This window comes from Peromyscus maniculatus, chromosome 19, assembly GCF_049852395.1.
Source record: "Peromyscus maniculatus bairdii isolate BWxNUB_F1_BW_parent chromosome 19, HU_Pman_BW_mat_3.1, whole genome shotgun sequence".
Classification (NCBI taxonomy): domain Eukaryota; kingdom Metazoa; phylum Chordata; class Mammalia; order Rodentia; family Cricetidae; genus Peromyscus; species Peromyscus maniculatus.
In genome coordinates, this window is record NC_134870.1 from 58,909,184 (window position 1) to 58,931,613 (window position 22,430).

At 42.9% G+C, this 22,430-nt stretch overlaps 1 protein-coding gene across 2 annotated transcripts in view; it reads right to left on the reverse strand.

The window, feature by feature from the left end:
- The window catches only part of Ptpn2 (protein tyrosine phosphatase non-receptor type 2), a 66,245-nt gene extending 43,919 nt beyond the window's left edge, over window positions 1–22,326 (reverse strand). Inside the window, exons 1-2 of one of the 2 annotated variants that reach the window (XM_006970076.4) lie at window positions 22,098–22,326; window positions 9,024–9,114 (exon numbers count right to left, since the gene is read on the reverse strand). In XM_006970076.4, coding sequence (XP_006970138.2) covers window positions 9,024–9,114; window positions 22,098–22,166 — 160 coding nt within the window. In that variant the 5' untranslated portion in view covers window positions 22,167–22,326. The remainder of the gene's footprint in view (window positions 1–9,023; window positions 9,115–22,097) is intronic. The other variant, XM_006970077.4, reaches the window with a different exon arrangement.
- Window positions 22,327–22,430: the final 104 nt, after the last annotated feature.

A 22,430-nucleotide genomic window follows, 5' to 3' on the forward strand; every position in this document is an offset into this window, starting at 1 on the left:
GCAATGTAGTTCAAGCTGGCCTTCAGCTCACAAACCCCTGCCTTTGACTCTGGAGTGCTAGGAACTCAGGCATTTGTCACCACACCTGTCTAAGGGATTACACTTTGTTCCAGTCCCAGAAATCAGCCAGTTGTCCAAAGAGCCCTGTTTCCTCTTAGTAAAGAATGAACTTGAATTACTAAAGCTAAGCATGCCAAGTGCCAACAAGGCATCACTGCTCTTAAGACCTCCCAATGAGGCTGGAGACATGGCTCGGGATTGTTAAGGGAATATGCTCTTGCAAAAGGTAGGAGTTTGGTTCCCAGGACCCACATCAGGCAACTCACAACATGTAACTCCAGCCCCAGGTGCACCCCTTCTGGGCTCCACAGATGCCTGGACACCTGCCCATATGTGGACATACCCACCCATTCCCACACAAACGTATGCACATACTCACATATGTTTTTAAAAAAAACAAGAGTTAGTGAGGCCAATTTATATATGTGGACGTGGCTACCTACATTCAAACCTATCTTTATAACTGAGCAAGCACTCTACCCCTGAGCAACATATTCCCAGCCCTATCTATACTCACTGAAAACCAGACCCTCGCACACAATACAGCAACTCTATCCAACAGTACAGGGCTTACTTTCTTACCTGTTACACAAGGTCTTAGATCTTTGCTTTAAGGACATTATCACTTCTACACATCTTTTTAACAGCCCCAAGGGTTCTTAAATTGAATTATTTGATGAGTGAGAAGAGACGTATAGTGGGTTACCCCCACCTCCTTTTACCTCCACCCCCTTTTTAGACAAGGTCTCTCTATTATGTAGCCCTGGCTGTCCTGGAACTCACTCTGTAGACCAGGTTGGCCTTGAACTCACAGAACCTTGAACTCAAGATATCCATCTGCCTCTACCTCCTGAGTTCATAGATTAAAGGCATATACCATGGCTGAGTAATGGTATTTTCAATACTCCCTTTGCTATTCTACTATCCACTAATAGTAAAATAAATAAATAGATAAATAAAAAAATTAAAAATACCCTAGCTATAAGTGAATGAAAATGGAAGCTAATGTATAAAATAGCCATCTTAAGATATACAGTTAACAAACATTAAAAAAAAAACAACAAAAAAAACAACCCCCCCAAAACAACAAGAAAAAAAAAACATATACACAATTTTCCAAAATGTTGGGCAAAGGAATCTATGTCAACATGCCAGAGATAACTGCCCATCCATGTATACTCTGAACTAGTCACAACAGCCAGAAAATGAAACCAACTTAGATGTCCTCAGCCCAGCATTTATCTACTGTCACCAAAACAAACAAAAACAACCTGAACAGATCTTTAGTGGGGGACAGAAACTCCAGTCTTGGGAGGAGTGAGGAAAGAGGAAGGCTCCACTTGATAAGGAATCAACAATCGCTTCTTGGCCTTTTGGCTAAGATCGAGTGTAGGAATCAACAGATAAGGGGTGGGAGGAGAGCAGGGAGCGCCTTGGAAAACAAATGGGGAAATCAGGAAAGTGAGGCACAATGAAAGAAACATAAAAGAGTTGTTTCTAAGTCTCTGGTGACACCTTCTATGTACTTACAAATGTTCTCTAGGAAGAACCCTGTGAGCAATCTACACTCTACATAAATAACCACAATGAGTGTACTGATAACAGTTCATCTGTGTGCTTAACAGCTCTTAAGAGTTTTCTCATAAAACTAGAATCCAATGATTGCCTAGTCACTCATGAGCCTAACACCATGGTTTGGACTTCATATAGAATAAACAGTTTCATTTCTATAAATGTTTAAGCATTAATAGAAGTTCAAGCATTTGAAGCTACAGACTGCTCTGCTAAGGTCTTTTCTTTCCCTGCATAATCAACTCTAACTTTTTCACTAAATTCTGGTTCTTTTATACTCTGAATCCATTCCAGTTCAGTTGATGGCTTGCAGAAATGAATTATTAAAAGGACAAATAGAAAAAGAAAAAAAAAAAAGGACAAATAGCTCTGATTCAACCTTGATTAAAATTGAGTACTAAAAATAAGTTTTAAAAACTTTAGACAGGGGCTGGAGAGATGGCTCAGAGGTTAAGAGCACTGGTTGTTCTTCCAGAGGTCCTGAGTTCAATTCCCAGCAACCACAGGATGGCTCACAACAATCTGTAATGAGATCTGGTGCCCTCTTCTGGTGTGCAGGCAGAACACTGTATACATAAACAAACAAACAAACTTTAGACAGAAATAAAGACTGAAATCCTAACAGTTAATAAAAAAGCTTTTTTTTTTTTTTTTTTTGGTTTTCGAGACAGGGTTTCTCTGTGTAGCTTTGCGCCTTTCCTGGGACTCACTTGGTAGCCCAGGCTGGCCTCGAACTCACAGAGATCCGCCTGGCTCTGCCTCCCGAGTGCTGGGATTAAAGGCGTGCGCCACCACCGCCCGGCTAATAAAAAAGCTTTTAAATAAAAACCTTTTAACAATGACTGAGAACTTAAAACACTAAACTAAAATTTATCTGTATTTTAAATTTTGTATTTGATAAGGAAAATAGCAAATAGCTACTTCTAAATTTAAGTTAAATATATATTTACTCTAGTAATTATTATATAACTGAATTAGGTTAGTCTTAGAATGTTTCTCAGATACAGAGTTCTATATATTTCTCCTACTATATCAAACTTAATAGTGTGGTCCAAATCTCCTATTTTCTTTTTGAATATGACAAAACCTTTGTAAATGAATTTACTTATTTTTATATGGAAGACAGTTTTGTCTGTATTATGTTATGTGTGCCATGTGTGTGGTTGGTGTCCATGGAGAGCAGCAGAAAGCATCGGATTCCCCGGAACTGGAGTTAGAGAGAGTTTGTGAGCCACTTGTAGGTGTTGTGAACTGAACCCAGGTCCTCTGCAAAAGCAAGTACTCTTACCCACTGAGCCATCTCTTCCCCAAGAACAATTTGCATTTGTTCATTTCTTGCATTTGAAGTACTCAACAATGACATCACTAGTCTGAGATTCTTTGGCATTGTTTTTACCCATGATAAAAGTGCAACTAAGCACTTTACAAAGTTGGCCCTGTTAGTTATTTCCCTAGCTTACTCATTTCCCTAGCTTCTTATCGTCAGCCTTAACGAGGTTGATTTGGTGCTCAGCAAATTTGACACACATCACAGGTGGACAAAAGATAAGCATGCTGCTACTGTATGAATTCCATTTGCTAGGATGAGGACATTCTTCAGCACCTCTTGCAAAGTAGAATTAATATTCATTATACTTCCAGCAGCAATACTTTCATGGGTTACAGAGGATTAGGGATGAAGCCAATCTTGAATAAACTCAAATCTCTGCCTCTATGAGATTCTGTGACAGGCAAAGAGATAAATCAATTTCTTTGTAAACACTGTGTCTTATTACATCCACGAGTACACGGGGTCTTAGCACTTTGTAGACAGAGGAGGAGCATCACGGCCAAATCGAGTTAAAGAGTGAGACCCTGGTCGGGCAGTAGTAGTGGCACACACCTTTAATCCCAGCACTCAGGAGGCAGAGGCAGGCGGATCTCTAGGAGTTCGAGGACAGCCTGATCTACAGAACGAGATCCAGGACAGGCACCAAAACTACACAGAGAAACCCTGTCTCAAAAAAAAGAAAAAAAAGAGACCCCTTCTCAAAAAGCCAAAAATAAGGCTATGTAGTGGTTTAAACCTGTAACCCCAGTATTTGGGAAGCTGAGGCAGGAGAGTTGCCACAACTGAGGTCAGCCTGAGATACAGTATGAGACTTATCTCAACAAACATCCATAGAGCTGGAGAGACAAGATGCCCCAGCAGTTAATACTTGCTGCTCTTCCAGAAGACTAGTTTTAGTTCGCAGAACCCACAACAGCAGCTCACAACCAGCTGTGACTCCAGTCCCAGGGTATCCAACACCTTCTAGCTTCCTCAGGTACAGACCTTCATGCAGACAAAACCTCCATCAACATAAAACAAAAATACTTTTTTTTTTTTTTTTTTGGTTTTTCGAGACAGGGTTTCTCTGTGTAGCTTTGCGCCTTTTCCTGGAACTCACTTGGTAGCCCAGGCTGGCCTCGAACTCACAGAGATCCGCCTGGCTCTGCCTCCCGAGTGCTAGGATTAAAGGCATGCACCACCACCGCCCGGCTAACAAAACTACTTTTTTAAAAAGCCCATGAACATAGAAGTGTCAATTGTTCCTTGTAATTCTAGTCATATGTGCTTAATGTGAATATTGAAACTTAAACTAATTTATTAACTGTATACAAACCTCTGCGATAATACATACTTCTTCATAGGAATAACTATGCTGCCGGGTGTGGTCACACACACCTTTGATCCTAGCACTCAAAGGCAGAGAAGGCAGATCTCTATGTGTTCCAGGACAGCCTGCTCTACAGAACATGTTTCAGGACAGCCAAGACTGCACAGCCAGACTATGCTCAAAGGAAAATTTAAAAAAAAAAAAAAAAAAAAAAGGAGCCATGTCATTTCACTGGAGAAAAGAAACAGGAAGACAAAAAGCCTCTAACTTTTTGTTCTTTTCTCTCCACCCATCAACTAAACCAAATGCATATTTACTGAGAATATTCTTGTTTTGTAGCAGCAATGAACTATGATTTTATGACCTGCCATACTACTAGAAGCAGAAATTTACAGAAATTTACTTATTTATTTGGTTTTATGAAACAGGGTCTTACTGTGGCTCTGGCTGGTCACTCACTATGTAAAGTTGGCCTCAAACTTTGCAGTGACCACCCTGTCTCTGTCTCCTGAATGGTAGAATTACAGGCATGTACCACCATACCCAGCTTCCTTCTATCCCCTTAGCATAATTATTTCACATATATAAACCTTGAGGACATAATGTCAAATGTAAGAAGCCAATCAATATATGACAAATGTCACATACTCCCAAAGTACCCGAGTTAATAAAGACAGAAAGCAGAAAAGTGGGTTCAGGGGCTAAAAGAAGAAAATAGGGACATCCAGTAGGTAGAGTCTCAGTTATGCAAAACAGTCAAGCTAAAAAGATCTATCGCTTATCAATGTCCACATATGTAATACTGGAATGCGCATCTAAAATCTGCTACAAGTGCAAATTTATTTTAAGTATTTTTTGTTTTGTTCCTTTGAAACAGGTTCCAATGTAACCCAGGTATCCTTAACTCCTAATCCTCTTGCCTCCACCTCCCAAGTGCTAGGATTAGAGACATGTGCTACCACACCTAGAACCTTATGTATTTTAACACCACAGACATGCACACACAAACTCATCACCCATGAAAAGAAGACATTGAAAATCTGATATTCTTTCATTTATACTGAAGAGTAAACTACTGGGGTATCTACCTCTATACCAAATAGTAAATAAAGACTTCAAAATCTAGCAATGATCTCCAACAGCATAAAGGCATTGTTCTTTTCACCCACCCATCTTTTAGACTGTTTCAGTTACATGAGACAACTGAAATATCTTGGGATCAAAACAAAGTAAACTTCAAATTCTATTTTAAAATATCCCTTTTTGATTTGTTTATTATATTCAACTTCCTAATCTAGTATATCAGTTTGAGCACCAGTGACCACAAGAAGACTATATAAATTACATAAGGAATAAAAAAAAGTTGCTGGTTTTTTTTAATTATTTATTTACTCATTTAATGTGCGTTAGTGTTTTGCCAACACATATGTGTGTGTGAGGGTGTGGGATTCTCTGGTTCTGGAGTTACAGACAATTGTGAGACACCATGGGGGTGCTCAGAACTGAACCTGGGTCCTCTGTAAGAGTAATATATTTGGCTCTTAATTCCTGAGCCATCTGTCTAGCCCCAATATTTTAGAAGTTACTACAATAAATCACAAAAAAAGGCAGAAAAGGTCTGGACCAAGCTAGTACATACCTATAAGAAAACATTTAAGACAAAGTGAGACCCTGTTTTAAAAAAAAAAAAAAAAATTCAGAGCTCTCTCGGGGGATGTGACCAGAACAGACCCGAACTTTCTGCCTGAGGCCAACCCAGGGCCCAGCTGCCAATCCTGTGAAACCTAACAACTTGGAGGTATTGCTGAGATTGCCCTACTGAACAACCTGCAAAGCTGAGATCCATTTGGGAGAGGTTTCAGAACCCTGCAGCCTTCAGTCTGAGGAAACAAGATCAGCTGAGGAGTTGACGAATGAGCAAAACGGGACCTGAGAACACAAAAGAAGGCGCCGCCCAGCCACTGAACCAGATCACCGGAATCATAGGCCTACCCTACACCGACTGGGAACAGGTAAGCCCCCCCCCATCTCAGGACCGGCAGACAGGTCTCTAGACCCTAGGCCCCAGCCATCGGAGTCCCAGGAACCAGACAGCTACCTTTCCCTGCTCCCCCCACCAAAAGAAAACATTTAAATATATCATGGAAATGAAAATTATAACTATTTATTTACTAGTTAGATGATGTGGGAGATGAATAAGGAATCTGTTTCTAGTTTTAGCAAATATGTAAATAGTGGTACCAGCTACAAAAATAAGAATTAAGCAATATGGGGAATAACTACACCATTGGATTCTGTTAGTTAAGACTAACTTAGAGTCTAGACACAATGAGTCTGAGTATGACACAGGACAAGAGATGGACAACTTGCAAACATCTGTTTGAAGTTAAGAAGGATTGCAGATGAACTATGAAGTCATGGAAATAAAGATAGCAACTGAACCCTCAGATAATGAGATCATTCATAGAGTGAGGAGAGAGAAAGATCATTGAAAAGAATAAGGTAAACTGAGGATGGGAGGCTCTAAAACTGGGTGAGAAGACAGAAAAAGAAAAACAAGTGTTTGAGTCAGCAATCTCACAGGACAGAAGGGAAGAAGAGAAGCCACAGAAGAGGCTGTATCTGAAAGCCAGAAAGGTGGCAGTCTTTAAACATTTCAATGACAAGGGTGTGGCAGAAGCATGTGGATGGGGGTGGGGTGAAGGAGGCACAGGTGCTCAGGATGAACAAGAGTAGAAGCTATTGTTCTTTAATGTTGGTTTTTTTTTGGATTGTCGAGACAAGGTTTCTCTGTGTAGCCCTGGCTGCTCACTCTGTAGGCCAGGCTGACCTCAAACTCAGAAATCCACCTGCTTCTGCCTCCTGAGTGCTAGGATTAAAGACATACGCCATCATTGCCTGGCTTCTTTTATTTATTTATCTATTTGTTTATTTATTTTTTAATTTTATGTCTATGAGTATTTTGCCATATATATATGCATGCACCCCTTGTGTGCCCAATGCCTGCAGAGGCTAGGAGAGGGCATCAGATTCTCTCCAACTAGAGTTGCAGATGCTTGTGAGCTACCAGGTGGGTGCTGGGAATTAAACCCAGGTCCACTGAGAGAGTAGCCAGTGCTCTTAACCTCTAAACCATCTCTCTCCAGTCCCAGAATATATTCTTTTAAAACTGTTGTGTACATGCCTAGATCTATATAGGTAATAAAGCAAGGGAAAGGAATGGAAAGGCTACGGCACATTTATGTAGTAAAGGGAGAAAACACAGAGAGAAAGCAGGTAAAGACAACAAGGTCCATGAGGAGGAAGGAGGACTGAGGTCCAAAGGACTAGACAAAGTACGCAGAAGCAAAGCTCTACTCCTGGGACTTCAGGAATGCTATGAGCTGAAGTGCTTTCCAGGTAGTAGGTTATAGCTCAAGTGCTATTTCTTGACTCTAAACTGTGTCTAAATCTCCAAGGGATGAAGAATACAAAGTGTTCCAAAATGAGGGCTTCACAAATTGAAGAATTAAGGTCAAAGAAATCTTAAATTATAACAGCTAATAGTTATGAGTAATAGATTGGTTAAGGAAGGATGTGGCAACACTTTAGTAAGCAAAAAGTCAAAAAATTAAAGAATCCGGTGCTGTGAAAAAGCATATATATACTCCAAGTGAAATAGTTAATAACAAAAACAAAGCAAAAATAAAATAAAACAAAACAATAAACAACAAAAAAACAGTGCCATCCCACAGAAAGTGGCAGCAACTACTTTCAAGGCAGCAGCAGAGTTTAAGATTTAAGGGTAGAAAGAAGCTGGGTGTGGTTTAGGAGGCAGAGACAAGTTGGAGGACTGCACAGGAGACACAGGAAGCCCTGCCACAGAATAAACAATCCTCCTTTCTTTTTCTTCCTGGGCAAAAACACTGAAGGTCAAAGGAGAGAGTGCTCAAAGGTCTAGGAACTCTAAGGCTGGTGTTTCCTGAGAGACATTAGGACGCCTAGGATGAAGGAAGGATGGAGTGGATGACAAGAAACACAGAAAGTGGCTATGGTGCCTGGAGAAGTGAGCTGCATAGGGAAGGAAGAGCTTTGGTAGATACAGGTCGTTTCACTGTCAGGCTGAGGAACTCTCAGATGAGACTGGGAAATGCTCAGATGTTATAGGAAGCAAGAAGAATAAGCATCCTCCATCTGAGACCAAGAAACTGCCGAATTCTACCATGCTAGAATAGCTAATAAAATACTACTCAAACCAAAGGGATGGGAAGGTGACTAAGTAAGTCCACTTCTTGCTATGTAAGTGTAAGGTATGGCAGGTGGATGTGGCCACCTGCCTGTAATCCCAAGACAAGTGATATCAGAGCAGGGGAGCTGGCCAGGGGAGCTGGAGAAGAGTTTTGATTCAGGCAGACCCTCCCCCGATACAGAAGGTGGAGCATCATCAAGGGAGACACCTGACACACGTGTGCGTACACATGAGAAACTGTGGATATTACGCCGACTGAGGTGGCTGACTCGTACAATTCCAGCATTCTGGAGGCTGAGGCAAGAGGACTGCTGCAAACCTGAGGTCAGCTTAAGCTACACAGGAGCTTCCAAAACAGCTGGACTACACAAGGGAAGCCCCGTCTCAAACAAAACAAAAAAAGTATATAAATTTTAAAAAATCGCTGTACTAGTCAATCTACCCCAAACCCTCTATGTCACTGTATCATGTCTGCTGAAACAAACTGAAAAACACACACATGCATATAAACCCACAGTACTTACACGGGCTTACATCTCTGTATCTGTTTCGATTTCTGTTTTCTGGAAACTTGGCCACTCTATGAGGATAGTCATGGGACTCATTTCGAATTTCCTTAAAATAACAAAAATATATTTTAATATCCCTGCTAAATTTTATATAGCAACACATAACCTCCCAGCCAATATAGAATAACATTAAGCACTTACGTTAAGTACTGTACAAAGCACAGTGTTTACGTCATCGAAAACCTCACAACACTGAAGGAAATGACCCATGCTTTAATGAATTAAATAATCTGCCAAAGGTCAAGTATGTAGAGAGTGGCAGCCTCAAGACCAAGTCAAGATTCTTCAGACACTGAAGTCTTTATCTACTTACTACTTATTAAATTCCCTCAAATAAGCAGAAACACTTTATAGAGCAGAATTAATGCAACAGAATTAGACATATCACATTCAAATATTGATTAAAACTCTTATTGTGCCAGGTGGTGGTGGCAGCGGCAGTGGTGGCACACGCCTTTAATCCCAGCACTCGGGAGGCAGAGCCAGGCGGATCTCTGTGAGTCCAGCCTAGTCTCCAAAGCGAGTTCCAGGAAAGGCGCAAAGCTACACAGAGAAACCCTGTCTCGAAAAACAAAAACAAACAAACAAACAAAAAACTCTATTGCATCTACCTGAATTTTAAAGTTTCTATCTTAAAATTTCTACCTTTCTTTTTAAAAACTTTCTTGCCACATAATTGGTACTTTGAGAGTAAAAATATTCCTAAAATTTACTTCTGGGGCTATAAAGGTTTAGCAACAATGTGCAAGCTCACTTTAGGACCCATAAGGTCCTCTTTCTCCAAACCAATGTCTGTATTTGCACTGAGCCACTGGTGTGTCCATAATGGCCTGGTGTCCTCTACTAGATACATCATTCCAAGAAACATCAGGTCAAACAGAAATACTTAAAAAAATCCAAAAAAGAATGCTACAATGAAAGTTCCGACTTTGCTCACATTACTCTAAATATACACATATAAATTATACATTTAACATTTTTTTGTTTCATTTTTTGAGAAAGGGTTTCTCTGTGACACAGTCCTGGCTGTCCTGAATCTCACTCTGTAGACCAGGCTAGCCTTGAACTCACAGAGATCTTCCTGCATCTGCCTCCCAAGTGCTGGGATTAAAAGCTTGAGTCACCAACCAGCTAGATAGTCTCTTCTTTATGGAGGAAATTTCAAGACAGCCTAATTAGTACTGATTATTCTTATTCAGATCTACAGTGAAAAAGAGCATGCGGGGCAGAGAGAGATAGAAAATGTGCATGTGGAGAGAAAAAGAGCACTAAGAAGTTTAATGCTGCCAACATGTGTTGGATTTTGTCTCTTTTTTTCTTTTTTTAATTTAAGGTCATCATATGATTCTACTCAGTACAAAAATGGAACATTTAGTGTTATCATACCAATCTTGCCAAATTCACTTGGCTCCTTCATATGATAGATTTATAAACTCTAAAACAACAGAAATATATCCTGAAACACTAAGAATTTTCCAAAACCTATTAATAGCTAATATAACTCATCTATCTTTGGTATGTCCTTGACAGTAGCTTATCACAAGTATGCAGTTCAATAAAAATTTGCCTTGCTTGCTAGGTGGTGGTGGTGTACACTTTTAATCCCAGCACTCAGAGAGACAGAGGCAGGTGGATCTCTGTGAGTTCGAGGCCAGCCTGGTCTACACAGTGAGTTCCAGGACAGTAAGAGCTACACAGAGAAACCGTCTCAAAAAACAAACAAACAAAAAAGGAGAATAAAATTTACCTTGCTGGATATAACACAGTAACATGTTTAAGGCAAAAAGAGGGAAATCACTTTTAATATTATGCATATCAAATAAAAGCACAGAAGAGCTGGGCATAGGGGACACACGCACCTGGGAGAGTGACGAGTGCCTTGAGTTTGAAGCTAGCCTCGGCTACAATACCAAGTGCCAGGCCAGCCAGGGATACACAAGAGCTATCTCAAAGAGAGAGAACCAGATGGTGGTAGTAGGGAAGATTTGAATGTAAGACTATTTTTATTTATGTATATAAAGATGTAAAGATGTGTGTATGTATACATATATATTTTGGAGATAGCTCAGAATTTGAAATAAGTGATTTGTGTGTGTGTGTGTGTATGTGTTTATGTACATATATACTAAAGACAGATCTTTTTCTTCCTTTTTTTTTTTTTGGTTTTTCGAGACAGGGTTTCTCTGTGTAGTTTTGGAGCCTGTCCTGGATCTTGCTCTGCAGACCAGGCTGGCCTTGAATTCAGAACTCACAGAGATCAGCCTTGGCTCTGTCTCTCAAGTGCTGGGATTAAAGGCATGCATCACCACCACCACCACCACCACCACCACCACCACCACCACCACCACCACCACCACCACCACCACCACCACCACCTAGCAAAGACAGATCTTTTAATTAACTTGAAGTAAGTAATACCTGGTCTAAATTACAAATTCTGGGGGGAAGGGAAATTTACTGCAGTGCAGTTATTGGAATTAGGATAAACAAATCCTTTTGGTTAAAAATCTTTCTGTTTTATTACACATTGAAACAGCCTTTTCATTTTAAATGGCTGTAGACTTGGCTCAGTAGGTAAAAGGGATTGCCATACAAACTTAACTTGGAGTCCAGGTGGATCTCTGTGAGTTTGAGACCAGCATGGTCTACAGAATGTGTTCCAGAACAGCCAGAGCTACATATAGAAACCCTGTCTTGAACACCCCCCCCCCCACCCCGCCGCTAAAAAGGAAATGCCCAAGTCATGAGGAGAGCTGCTAACAGGGAGTGGAATCAGCCTAAGAGAAAGAAGTGTGTTGCAGTCAACAAAGTTGAACGGTGTTGGAGAGCTGAAGAGTGTTAGACATCAGACAGAGATGAAGAGTTGAGTTTGCCCAGCTGGTTTTTGGTCTTGCTTTAGTCCAGTATTTTCCTGCATTTTGGAATGGTAATGCATATCCTGTGCCATTATATGTTGGAAGTATGTGATCTGCTTTTTGATTTGGATTTTTACAGGTGATTACAGTTAAGAGTGAATGAATCTCAGAAGAGACTGAACTTTAAAACATTGTTGAGACTGTGATAAACTATGGGGACTTTTAAAGTTTGACTAAATGAATTTTGCATTATGATATTGTTACAAGCTTATGGGGACCAAGAATGGGATGTGGTAGTTTGAATGTAATTGGCCCCTAAAATCTCACAGGGAGTGGCACTATTAGGAGGTGTGGCTTTGTTGGAGTAAGTATGGCCTTGCTGGAGGTGTGTAACCGTGGGGGCAGGTTTCCTAGGCTCAGGATACTGCCCAGTGTCTCTGTTGACTTCCTGTTGCCTGCAAGATATAGGACTCTCAGCTACTACTCAAGTATCACATCTGCTTGTATGCCGCCATGCTGTCCATCATGATGATAATGGACTGAACCTCTGAAACTGGAATCGATCCCCCTCAATTAAATGTTTTCCTTTATAAGAGTTGCTGTGGTCATGGTGTCTCTTCCTAACAATAGAAACCCTAAGACATAACCTGAGTTATGATCCCCAGAACCCACTGTGGAAGGACAGAAATACTCCCAAAAGTTTTAGGTAACCTCTATATACACATGGCATGAACAGACTGTACTTACACACATAACAAAAAAACCTTACTGTGTCAAATGATAATTTTTTTTCTGAATTGTATCAACTTGAAAGGGCTAAGATTTCTTGCAAAGTTTTTGTTAGTTTGGTTTCTTTTGATTTGTTTTTTTAGATAAGATGTTGCTTTGTAGCCCTGGCTGGTCTCAAATTCATGGCAAACCTCTTGTTCTCAGACTTCTAAATTCTAAATTTGTTTGTTGAAATAATGCTTATTTTTAAATTCAAAATATTCTGAGTATGGTGGTATATATGCTTGCAATTACAGCACTTTGGAAGTAGAGGCGGGAGGATTTAAGACCTTTCCCATCTTAGTGCACTTACACACCATGGCTCTGACTCTTTCAGCTTGAGATACAGTAAAGTTCTTTATCCTTCCAATTCCTCAGACATAAGATTTGGCCTTGGCATAGATTTTAGCAACTGTAGTATTTGTTTTTCTTTCTTTCTTTTCACCTTGTCCATCCTGGTGGTCCAGGCCTGCAAACCCAAGCACTAACTAGCCCAGTAACTTACAGAGACCTAGCTTAAAAATGTATGCATAGGGGGTGGGGGTGGGGTGGCAAAACTGTGGTTATGGTTCAGTGGTAGAACATCTGCCTAGCATGTTTGAAGCCATGGTCTTGATTACTAGTACCCCCAAAAGAAACAAAACCACACAAATCCAACAACTTTCACCAGATATGATGACCCATGTCTTTAATAGTGGTCCAAGGCTAAGCTGAGCTAAATAGTGAGTTCCAAAGCAGTAACAGCTATAGATTGAGAATTTGTCTCAAAAAAACAAAACAAGTCAGCTGGACATGGTGGTGAATGACTTTAATCCTAGCACTGGGGAGGCAGAGGCAGGCAAATCTCTGAGTTCAAGGACAGCTTGATCTAATGAGTTCCAGGATAGCCAGGGCCACAGAGAAACGCTGACTCAAAAAACAAACACCAACAAAACAAGTCAGGCATGGTGGCACATGACTTTAATCCCAGTACTAGGGAGGCAGAAAAAGATGGATCTCTAGTTGGAGTCCAACATGGTTTATATTGTGAGTTCCAGGCCAGCCAAGGCTACATCATGAATGAGACCTTGTCTCAAAAAACACACCAACCAACCAATCCAAGAAAAAAACTCTTCCTACTACTAAACCATGGGGTTTTGTTTGGTTTGTTTGAAATAGGTGATGATAAATTACATAGGCTGACCTGAAACCTTGCTCAGACTGACCTCTAAGATCGTCTCAAGTCTCTCAAGTGCTAGTAGCATCAGTGTGGGGTCACAACACCTATTTCCAAAAGCAATGTTCTAAAAGCAACTGTTTATAGGGAATAAAAAGACTAAGAGGCCTGTTGGAGCCCAGTAGGTTTCCTAGTGGCTGTACCCAGAAGGACTGTGTAAGAGGTTGATTGGACCACAGGCCTGAGTACCAGGTGTTTGTAAGGGTCTAACTAGCAAAGGGGGGGGGGTCTTTTGTTCCACTCCTTGGCATTGTTATAAATAAACCCTTCGAATAAAGTTCTGGGCCAGTGAATAAGGATCCAGGTCCACCCGAGTCTATCCTGTGTTTCTCTCCTCTCTATTTCTAACGAAGTCTCTTCTTATCCCTCAATCCTCAATTGTTCCTGGGGTAAATAAGTGTGGGGGCTGGTCCTCTACAGAGACCAGGCCCTCAACCAAAAATATTCAATTTATTCTTCCCTGCAAAAATTATTGTAAAGTATAAAGTAAAAGTTCTCATGTGCAAAGTTCAGCTTAAAACTGAACATCTGGTTTTCGCTCAAGAACAATCCTTTCCTTAGCTCCTTCAGCATCCTCCCCCAAAAAGCAGAAGTCATAAAAACATTATCACAAACATTACCTATTGTAATAAAGCAGAATACTCACTTAAACAGCAGTAATGTGAGCTGCCAAGTGGATGCTGGGAACAAACCCAGATCCTCTGCAAGAGCAACAAGTGCCCTTAACTGTTGAGACATTTCTCCACCCCTGATGTAAAAGATTTTAAAAGGTGCTCATATCCAGCATGGGATGGTTGGTTAGAAAGTTACCCAAAGAAAGCACAACTTCAGACACGAATACGAGGTGTTAAGCAACAGGGGAAGGGGGGGCAGTTGTGCAAAGGAAATTACATTCTGGAGGCCTCAAGAGGATGGTGGATACACACATTTCCAAGAACTGAACAAAGTGGGGGAAAAGGAAGAAAAATGACATGGGAAATAAAGCCACAGAGGCACCACCAGTGGTGGCAGGAGGCAGAAGGGCTGAATTTTACATTGTGGGCCCTGGGGAACCAGTCATTAAAGAGCTGAAGTAGAGAAATCGCTGTGTTCAGTTTACTAACTCTTCTCACTTCTTCCCTTCAAGTTGTTTCTCACACATTCAGACTTGTCTGCACTTCTTCCAACTTCCTGTTCCCAAATCTGCACAACTGTGATGCACTGAAATTGCCCTTTAAAGAACGAACCTGGCCACTCGGGAGGCAGAGGCAGGCGGATCTTTGTGAGTTCGAGGCCAGCCTGGGCTACCAAGTGAGTTCCAGGAAAGGCGCAAAGCTACACAGAGAAACCCTGTCTCGAAAAAAACCAAAAAAAAAAAAAAAAAAAGAACGAACCTGACCCTCGGGGAGCTCAATTCAATGGCGCTTTTAGCCTTGACTGCACTTGCTCCACCTGTAACAAGTGGCCCTGGGACTATCAACTCTCCGTGTTCTTCCACAGCTTTTCTTTCCCACTTTCTTAGTTACTGCTCTCCAGTCTTCACTGCAAGCTTCCTTTCTCTACCAACTTTTCAAAAACACCTGCTGGAAGTCAAGAGGACATCCTTGGCCCTCAGCATTTCCAAAACATCTACATGTTACCTGGGTAAATTTTGTGTGGTTGAGACAGGGTCTCAGTTAAGTACCACTATGTAGACCGGCCTGCCTCTGCCCACCGAGTGCTGGGATCAAAGGCGTGCACCACCATGCCTGACTACCTGGATAATCTTGATGAACAGGGCCTAGATGTCTCAAACCTTAAACAGCACCCATGTGTTCCTAAGTTCTAACTGTATGTATGGACAGATGAGTCCTCTCTTCTGGACACCACATTCAGTTATTTCAGTGTCTTATAAGTAACTCAACCACATGTACTTTAACTTCGTGTGTTCGGTGGGGGAGGCACATGCATGCCCAGGCCCAGAGGTCAGAGGACAACTTTCAGGAGTTAGTGCTTGCCTTTAACCTTGTTGAAGCAAGGTCCCTGTGCTGTGTACTCCAGGGTGGTTAGCCTGAGCGCTTCCAGCTCATCCTCCTGTCTCTGCTATCTTGCCTTTCAAGTGAGTGCTAGGACTGCCACAACATCTGGCTTTTTTTTTTTTTTTTTTACAGGGTTCTAGGGAATGAACTCAGGTTGTCAGGCTTGCATGGCAAGCACTTCTATTTGCAGAGCCGTCTCCCCAGACCTACTTCAACTTCTCAACTGTGTTTCAGCCTATGTTCAAAGGCTTAACATTCCAACCTGACAGACTTCCCAGTGCTGTCTAACCCAGCCCTATCCAATCAACATGATCTAATTAAAAGTAAAAACAATACTTCCAGGTTTAAATTTCCTTAGCGAGTCTCTATTATCTGATCTACAAGAACCTTCTAGGCTCTATCCTATTCTTCCACACTTCAAGTTCAGAGCAAACTCAGCCCTAGACTACACTGTTGGGAGCTCTCCCTCAGTAGTCAACGCTGTGGTTTGTGCACACTTCTTTCCCTGGAACACTATTTTTCTTCCACTCCCTTGATCTTTTCTCAGTGGACCAATTTGCCCTTCAAGACTGTTAGGCCCTTTCCTCTCAAGAAGCTTCACTATTGAGGTTGGAGAGATGGCTCAGTTAAAAGCATCAGCTGCTTTTCCAGAGAACCAGGGTTTGAGTCCCAGCACCCATATGGTGACTCATAACCATCTGTAACTCCAGTCCCAGGGAATCTGATGCTCTCTTCTGGCCTCCTTGAGCACTAGGCACAGACATGGTGCACAGAAATACATGCAAGCACAACACACACACAAATTCATTCCAGGTGTACCACTTTTTGAGAATTATATGTAGTTCCAAAACTACTCATTCACACAGCATCCTGTGCTTAATACTAGCTTTGTACTAAGCACTTTAAAAAAAATAACAAGGGGCTGGAGAAATGGCTCTGCCACTAAGAGCACTGACTGCTCTTCCAGAGGACCCGGGTTCAATTACCAGCACCCACACAGCAGCTCATTCGTGTTCGTAATTTCAAGATCTGACACCCTCACACAGACATACATGCAAGCAAAACACCAGTGCACATAAAATTAAAATAAATTATTTTAAAAAACCCCATGGTTTTAAAATCTTTTTATCTTTTCCACCACAATTTCATACATATTGACAGTATGTTGATCATATTGTTTCCCATCCTCCAATCCTCTTATCGATAACTCTCCCACCTGTTTTTGAGACAGGTCTTACATAGACCAGGTTAACCTCAAATTATGCACCCAAGGATAATAGTGAACCTCTAATCCTTCTGCCTCCAACACCAGAGTACTGAGATTCCAGGCATGCACCATTACATCCTAATTTTGCTGGGGGCTGAACCCAAGGCTTCATGCATGCAAGCAAGCACTCTATCAACTGAGCCACACCCCTTGCTTTCACATACAAAACATTTATTTATTGTGTGTGTATGCCACAGCACGTGTGTTGGCAGAGAAGAATGTGAAGTCAGTTCTCTCCTTCCACCTGTACATGGGTTCCAAGAATAGAACTCGCATAGCCAAGCTTTGGTTAGCACCTTTACCTGCTGAGCCATTTACTACTTCTCACTAGGTTGGACCCTAATGAATGCTGTCTTTCTTTCTCTATTTATTTATTTTGGTTTTTTGAGACAGAGTTTCTCTATGTAGCTCTGGCTGTCCTGGAACTCATTCTGCAGCCCAGGCTAGCCTCAAACTCAGAGATCTGCCCGCCTCTGCCTCCTGAGTGTTGGGATTAAAGGCCTGTGTCACCACTGCCCAGGTTAGTGTTGTCTTTAAACAGTGCCAACTATTAGCACCTAGCACTTACCAGGTTTGAGATTAGCCCTTCAGATTACGAGACTGACACAGTACCTGCTAAACCAAGAGGCCAACAAGAACGCAAACTAGGAGCTTCCAAAGAGGTCCCTGAGACTCACTGAATCAGAGCCTTGGCAGCAGACATCTTGTCTATAGCCTTCTCTGTGGAATGGGGAAATAGATGCTCTAGAATCCTAAGAAAGCATTAAGTACAAACTCTTCCTGATTTGCTTTTACTATAACACCAATTAGCACAGTTTTAATGCTCTTGAGCTTGGAAAAGAAAGTGCCAGCACAAACTACTGTTCTGCTTAAAGATCTTGGGTACTAGATAAGTTTTCTGAATTCCTTACAATGGAGTATGGAATTTTCAGTGAAACAAGTAGGTGCATTTTCCCCTGTATTTATTTTCTGACATCTATTTATGGGCCATGCATGCATGTGGAGATCAGGGAACCACTTGTAGGAGTCAGTTATCTTCTTCCATCACGTGGGCACCAAGGATCAAACTTAGATTGTCAAGCTTGGCAGGAAACACGGGCTCTGAATCATCTTGCCATTGTCAGGGCTACACTTTTTTTTTTTAAGATTTTATCTTTATTTTTAATTGTGTGTGTATACGTGTTTGTACACAGGATTTCACTCCCTATAAAGGCCATAAGATGCCAGATCTCCTGGAACTGGAGTTACAGGCAGTTCTGAGCTACCTGATGTGGATGCTGGGAACCGAACTAGGGTCCTCCTAACCAGAGCTATCTCTCCGGCCCCCAAACCTTAATTTTTGAGACTGGTCTCTCAAAGAAGCCGGAGCTCACTGATTCAGGAGGCTGGTTCACAAGAGAGCCCAGAGATCTGCCTGTCTCCACTTCCCCAGCACTAAGATCAGAGATGTACACCTGGCTTTTTAATGTAAATGGTAGCGATCTAAACACTGGTGCTCATGCTCCCATGGCAAACATTTTACCAAATGAGTCATCTCCCCTACCTTGCAATTTTTAAACTATATTTTTAACTGGGTTATTATTGTGGGTGCACTTAAAAAGGCACTTGTATGGAGGTCAGAGGACAATTTGTGAAAAGAGGCAACTCTCTCCTTCCATGTGGATCAGAGGACTGAACTCAAGTCGTCTTCAGGCTTGGCAACAGATGAGTTAAGGCACAGAGCCACCTTGACAGCAAGATTTTTTTTTTTCCTGACAGAGTCTCAATTACCCTAGGCAGGCTGGCCTGGAACTCCAGGTCTTTTCTGGCTCCACTTCCCAAGTGCTAGGATTAAAGAATGTGCCACTATGACTGGCATTTACTTATTTAGAATCTTTTTTATACACAAGATCCTACTCCATAGTCCTGGATGGCTTGGAGCTCACTCTGTAGACCAGGATGGCCTCAAACCCAGGAGATCTGCCTGCTTCTGCTGGGATTAAAGGTATGGGCCACCAACGCCCAGCTACAGGCTAGTCTGAAACTCACAACAATCCCCGGGCTTTTTTCAGCCTCCTAACTGTTAGGTTACAGGCTGAGCTACCACACCCAGCATTAAGTGCTTTTTTTTTTTTTTTTTTTTTGCTGTTAAGAAGAATCACAAGTTTCACTGACTTCTCAAGGACATTAATGTTATATGTGTGTATACCCAATTAAGTCAAGTACGGTGGCTCATACCTGTAATCCTAGCAGTTAGGAGATTGAGGTAGAAGGACTGCCACAAATCCAAACCTAGTAGGGCTATATAGTAAATTTCAAACCAGTGTGTGATACTAAGCAAGACCTTGTCTCAAAAAATAAGTAAGTTAGGCTAAATTAACTTGTAGTACTAGCCCTTTAAAAATTGTTTTTATACACCCATACACACACACACACCCCTAATTTTATGTGTGTAGGTATTTTGCCTGCATGTGCACCATGTACATACCTGGTGTCCTTGGAAGTCAGAAGAGGTCTTCAGATCCCCAGGAACAGGGGCTAGAGATAGTTGTGAGCCGCTTATGGGTGCTAGGAATCAATCAAGCCCCTCTAGAAGAGCAACAAGCCCTCTTAACCAATGAGCTATCTCTCCAGGCCTCCTCTCACCTTTTTGATTTTTTATACTTGGTCTTACTATGTAGCCCTGAACTACGTAGGCCAAGTTGGCTTAAAAATCCTAGCGAAGCCGGGTGGTGATGGCGCACGCCTTTGGTCCCAGTACTCAGGAGGCAGAGGCAGACCGATTTCTGTGAGTTCAAGGCCAGCCTGGTCTACAGAGTAAGTTCCAGGAAAGGCTCCAAAGCTATACCGAGAAACGGTGTCTTTAAAAAAAAAAAAAAACCACCTGAGACCTCCTGCCTTTGCCTCTTGAATTTCAGGATTGAAGGCATGTACCGCTGGGCAATCTTTTCCTTCTTAATTCTGTACTTCTTGTATCATTTGCATTTTTGAGGCAGCAGTCTCTGCCAAAACCATTGTAAGCACAGAAAAGAGACCTGGAGGTGTACACACACACACACACACACACACACACACACACACAGAGACAAAAATCAACTAGAATTTGCATATAAGATTTTCTACAATTTCATTCATCCCAGGACTTTGATAGTAGAAGTCCAAATATCAGGAGTTCAAGGCTAATCTGGGCTACAATGAGACCTGTCACAAAACAAAATATAGCATAACACAGATTATATCATTGGAAGAGTCCTTACTAACATTCTTTAGAAACTAGTGCCTGGGCTGGAAAGATGGATCAGTGGGTAAAAGGCATTTGCTGCCAAGCCTGATGACCCAAGTTCTGTCTCCAGGACCCACATGGTATAGGACAACCAAATTCTGAAAGCTGTCCTCTGACCTCCATACAAATGCCAAAGGACCTGCCTGTCCCCCTCCCCATGTGATGATGATGATGATAAAAACTAGTGACTTATTCTAATGTATGCTGAACATGGCAAATCGGGGTGTTTATTATATTGGTTGCTAAAGTGTTTAAGAAAATATGTTCTAGCCAGATGTGGTGGCACACACCTTTAATCCCAGCACTCAGGAAGCAGACAGGATTTGTGAGCTCAAGGTCAGGCTGGTCTACAAAGCTAGTTCCAGGCCAGCAAGAGTTACAGACTGAGACCTTGTCACAAAAGGGATGAGGGAAGAAATAAGTACTAAAAAAAAAAAAAAAAAACAAAGAAAATTTTACTGTCATTTAATTAAATGTAATGGGGGGGGGCAAACAGAATCATCCAGAGGTAAAACAAGCTTTCTAGCTTCTTTACAGTTGGTTGTGAGCTACCATGTGGGTGCTGGGAATTGAACTCAGGACCTCTGGAAGAGCAGTCAGTGCTCTTAACCTCTGAGCCATCTCTCCAGCCCTCTAGCTTCTTTTTGTACTGTTAGAATGAGCCCAAACATAAGGAGACGCATTTAATAACTCACCAATCACTAAATTCAATCTTGGGAGCAATATGTTAATGATTAGCAATGAATCACTTGTAAGGGGAGAAAGTTTTGCCTGGATTAAAAGGTAACCCACTAGCTGTAAAAATCACAAACGTTCGGAGTACAGAACACTTTTAGCATGAGCTAAATAGGTAGGTAAGGCTATTCTGATGACAGAAATCAGCGGCAACCTATGGACATGTGGCCTCTCTGGGGCTGAAAAAAAATGAGTGCACTCACTTGGGAAACGCGCTCCAAAGCAAAACTCACATAAAGATCTGTGGTGCACTATACACACGTTTATAAAGTATGCCTAAGCAAAGGACATTTTAAAGAGGACGCTACTTTGATCACTGATAAGACAACCCAAGCTGCTTCTTGTTCCGGGAAGCTCCAGCAGAGAATGACCCACTCTCCCGGGGAAAGCAGCCCAGGAAAAAGACTGGCGATCCCCGATCCCTCGGGAGCTCTCGCCGCCGCTCCAGCTCCAGCTCTGCGAATCTCCACAGGCCCCCGGGATACGGCAAGTCACGGACACCCCGCTTCGCTTTCGCTGGCCCCGGCCCGAGGGCTCCGTCGCCCTTTGCGCTGCTGCATTGGCTACCAAGTGCATCGCTCCGCCACCGAACACCGGGCGTCAAGAACGCTGTCGGGGAGGAAGCCAGAGGCTTCCCGACGTCCCCCGAACCGCTACCCAGCGCACCACACGCCGGGGCCGGGCCACGCAGCCAGCAGGCGCCGCTGTGGCGCCGCCTTCGGGACCAACAGCCTGCAGCCACACCGCCAGGCTCCCCGGTCTCAAGCCTCGCAAAGGGGCGAGGGCTTTCCGCGCAGGCGCGCCCCTGACGCGGCCCGCGCTCGCCACTTCCGCCCGAACGGGAGGCGGGGGAGGCGACGCGGAGCCGGCACAGGCGCGAGCTCGGATCCTCGGAAGAACCCCGGCGCCGCGCGGGCCTGAGGACTCACCAAGTACAACGGCTGCCAGCGACACTGAGCGTCCAGTTCCTCGAACTCCCGCTCGATGGTGGCCGACATGGCGGCGGGGAGAGCGCGAGCGGGAGCGGAACCACCACAGCGGAGAGGCTCGGGCCCCGCTCTATCCGGGGAGAGCGCTGGCGCTGTGGCGCATGCGCGCTCCGCGCCCCGCCCCGCCCCCCCACGTCGAGCCGAGCCGGCCTTGGGGAAAGTACCTGGAGCGTCGGACGTCAGCGCGCCGCCTCGGCGCCGCGTGGGTCGGACGTCTCGGGGGCGGGGCGGGGCGGGCGCGAGGGGGCGTGGTCCGGAGAGTGCCCAGGTGGG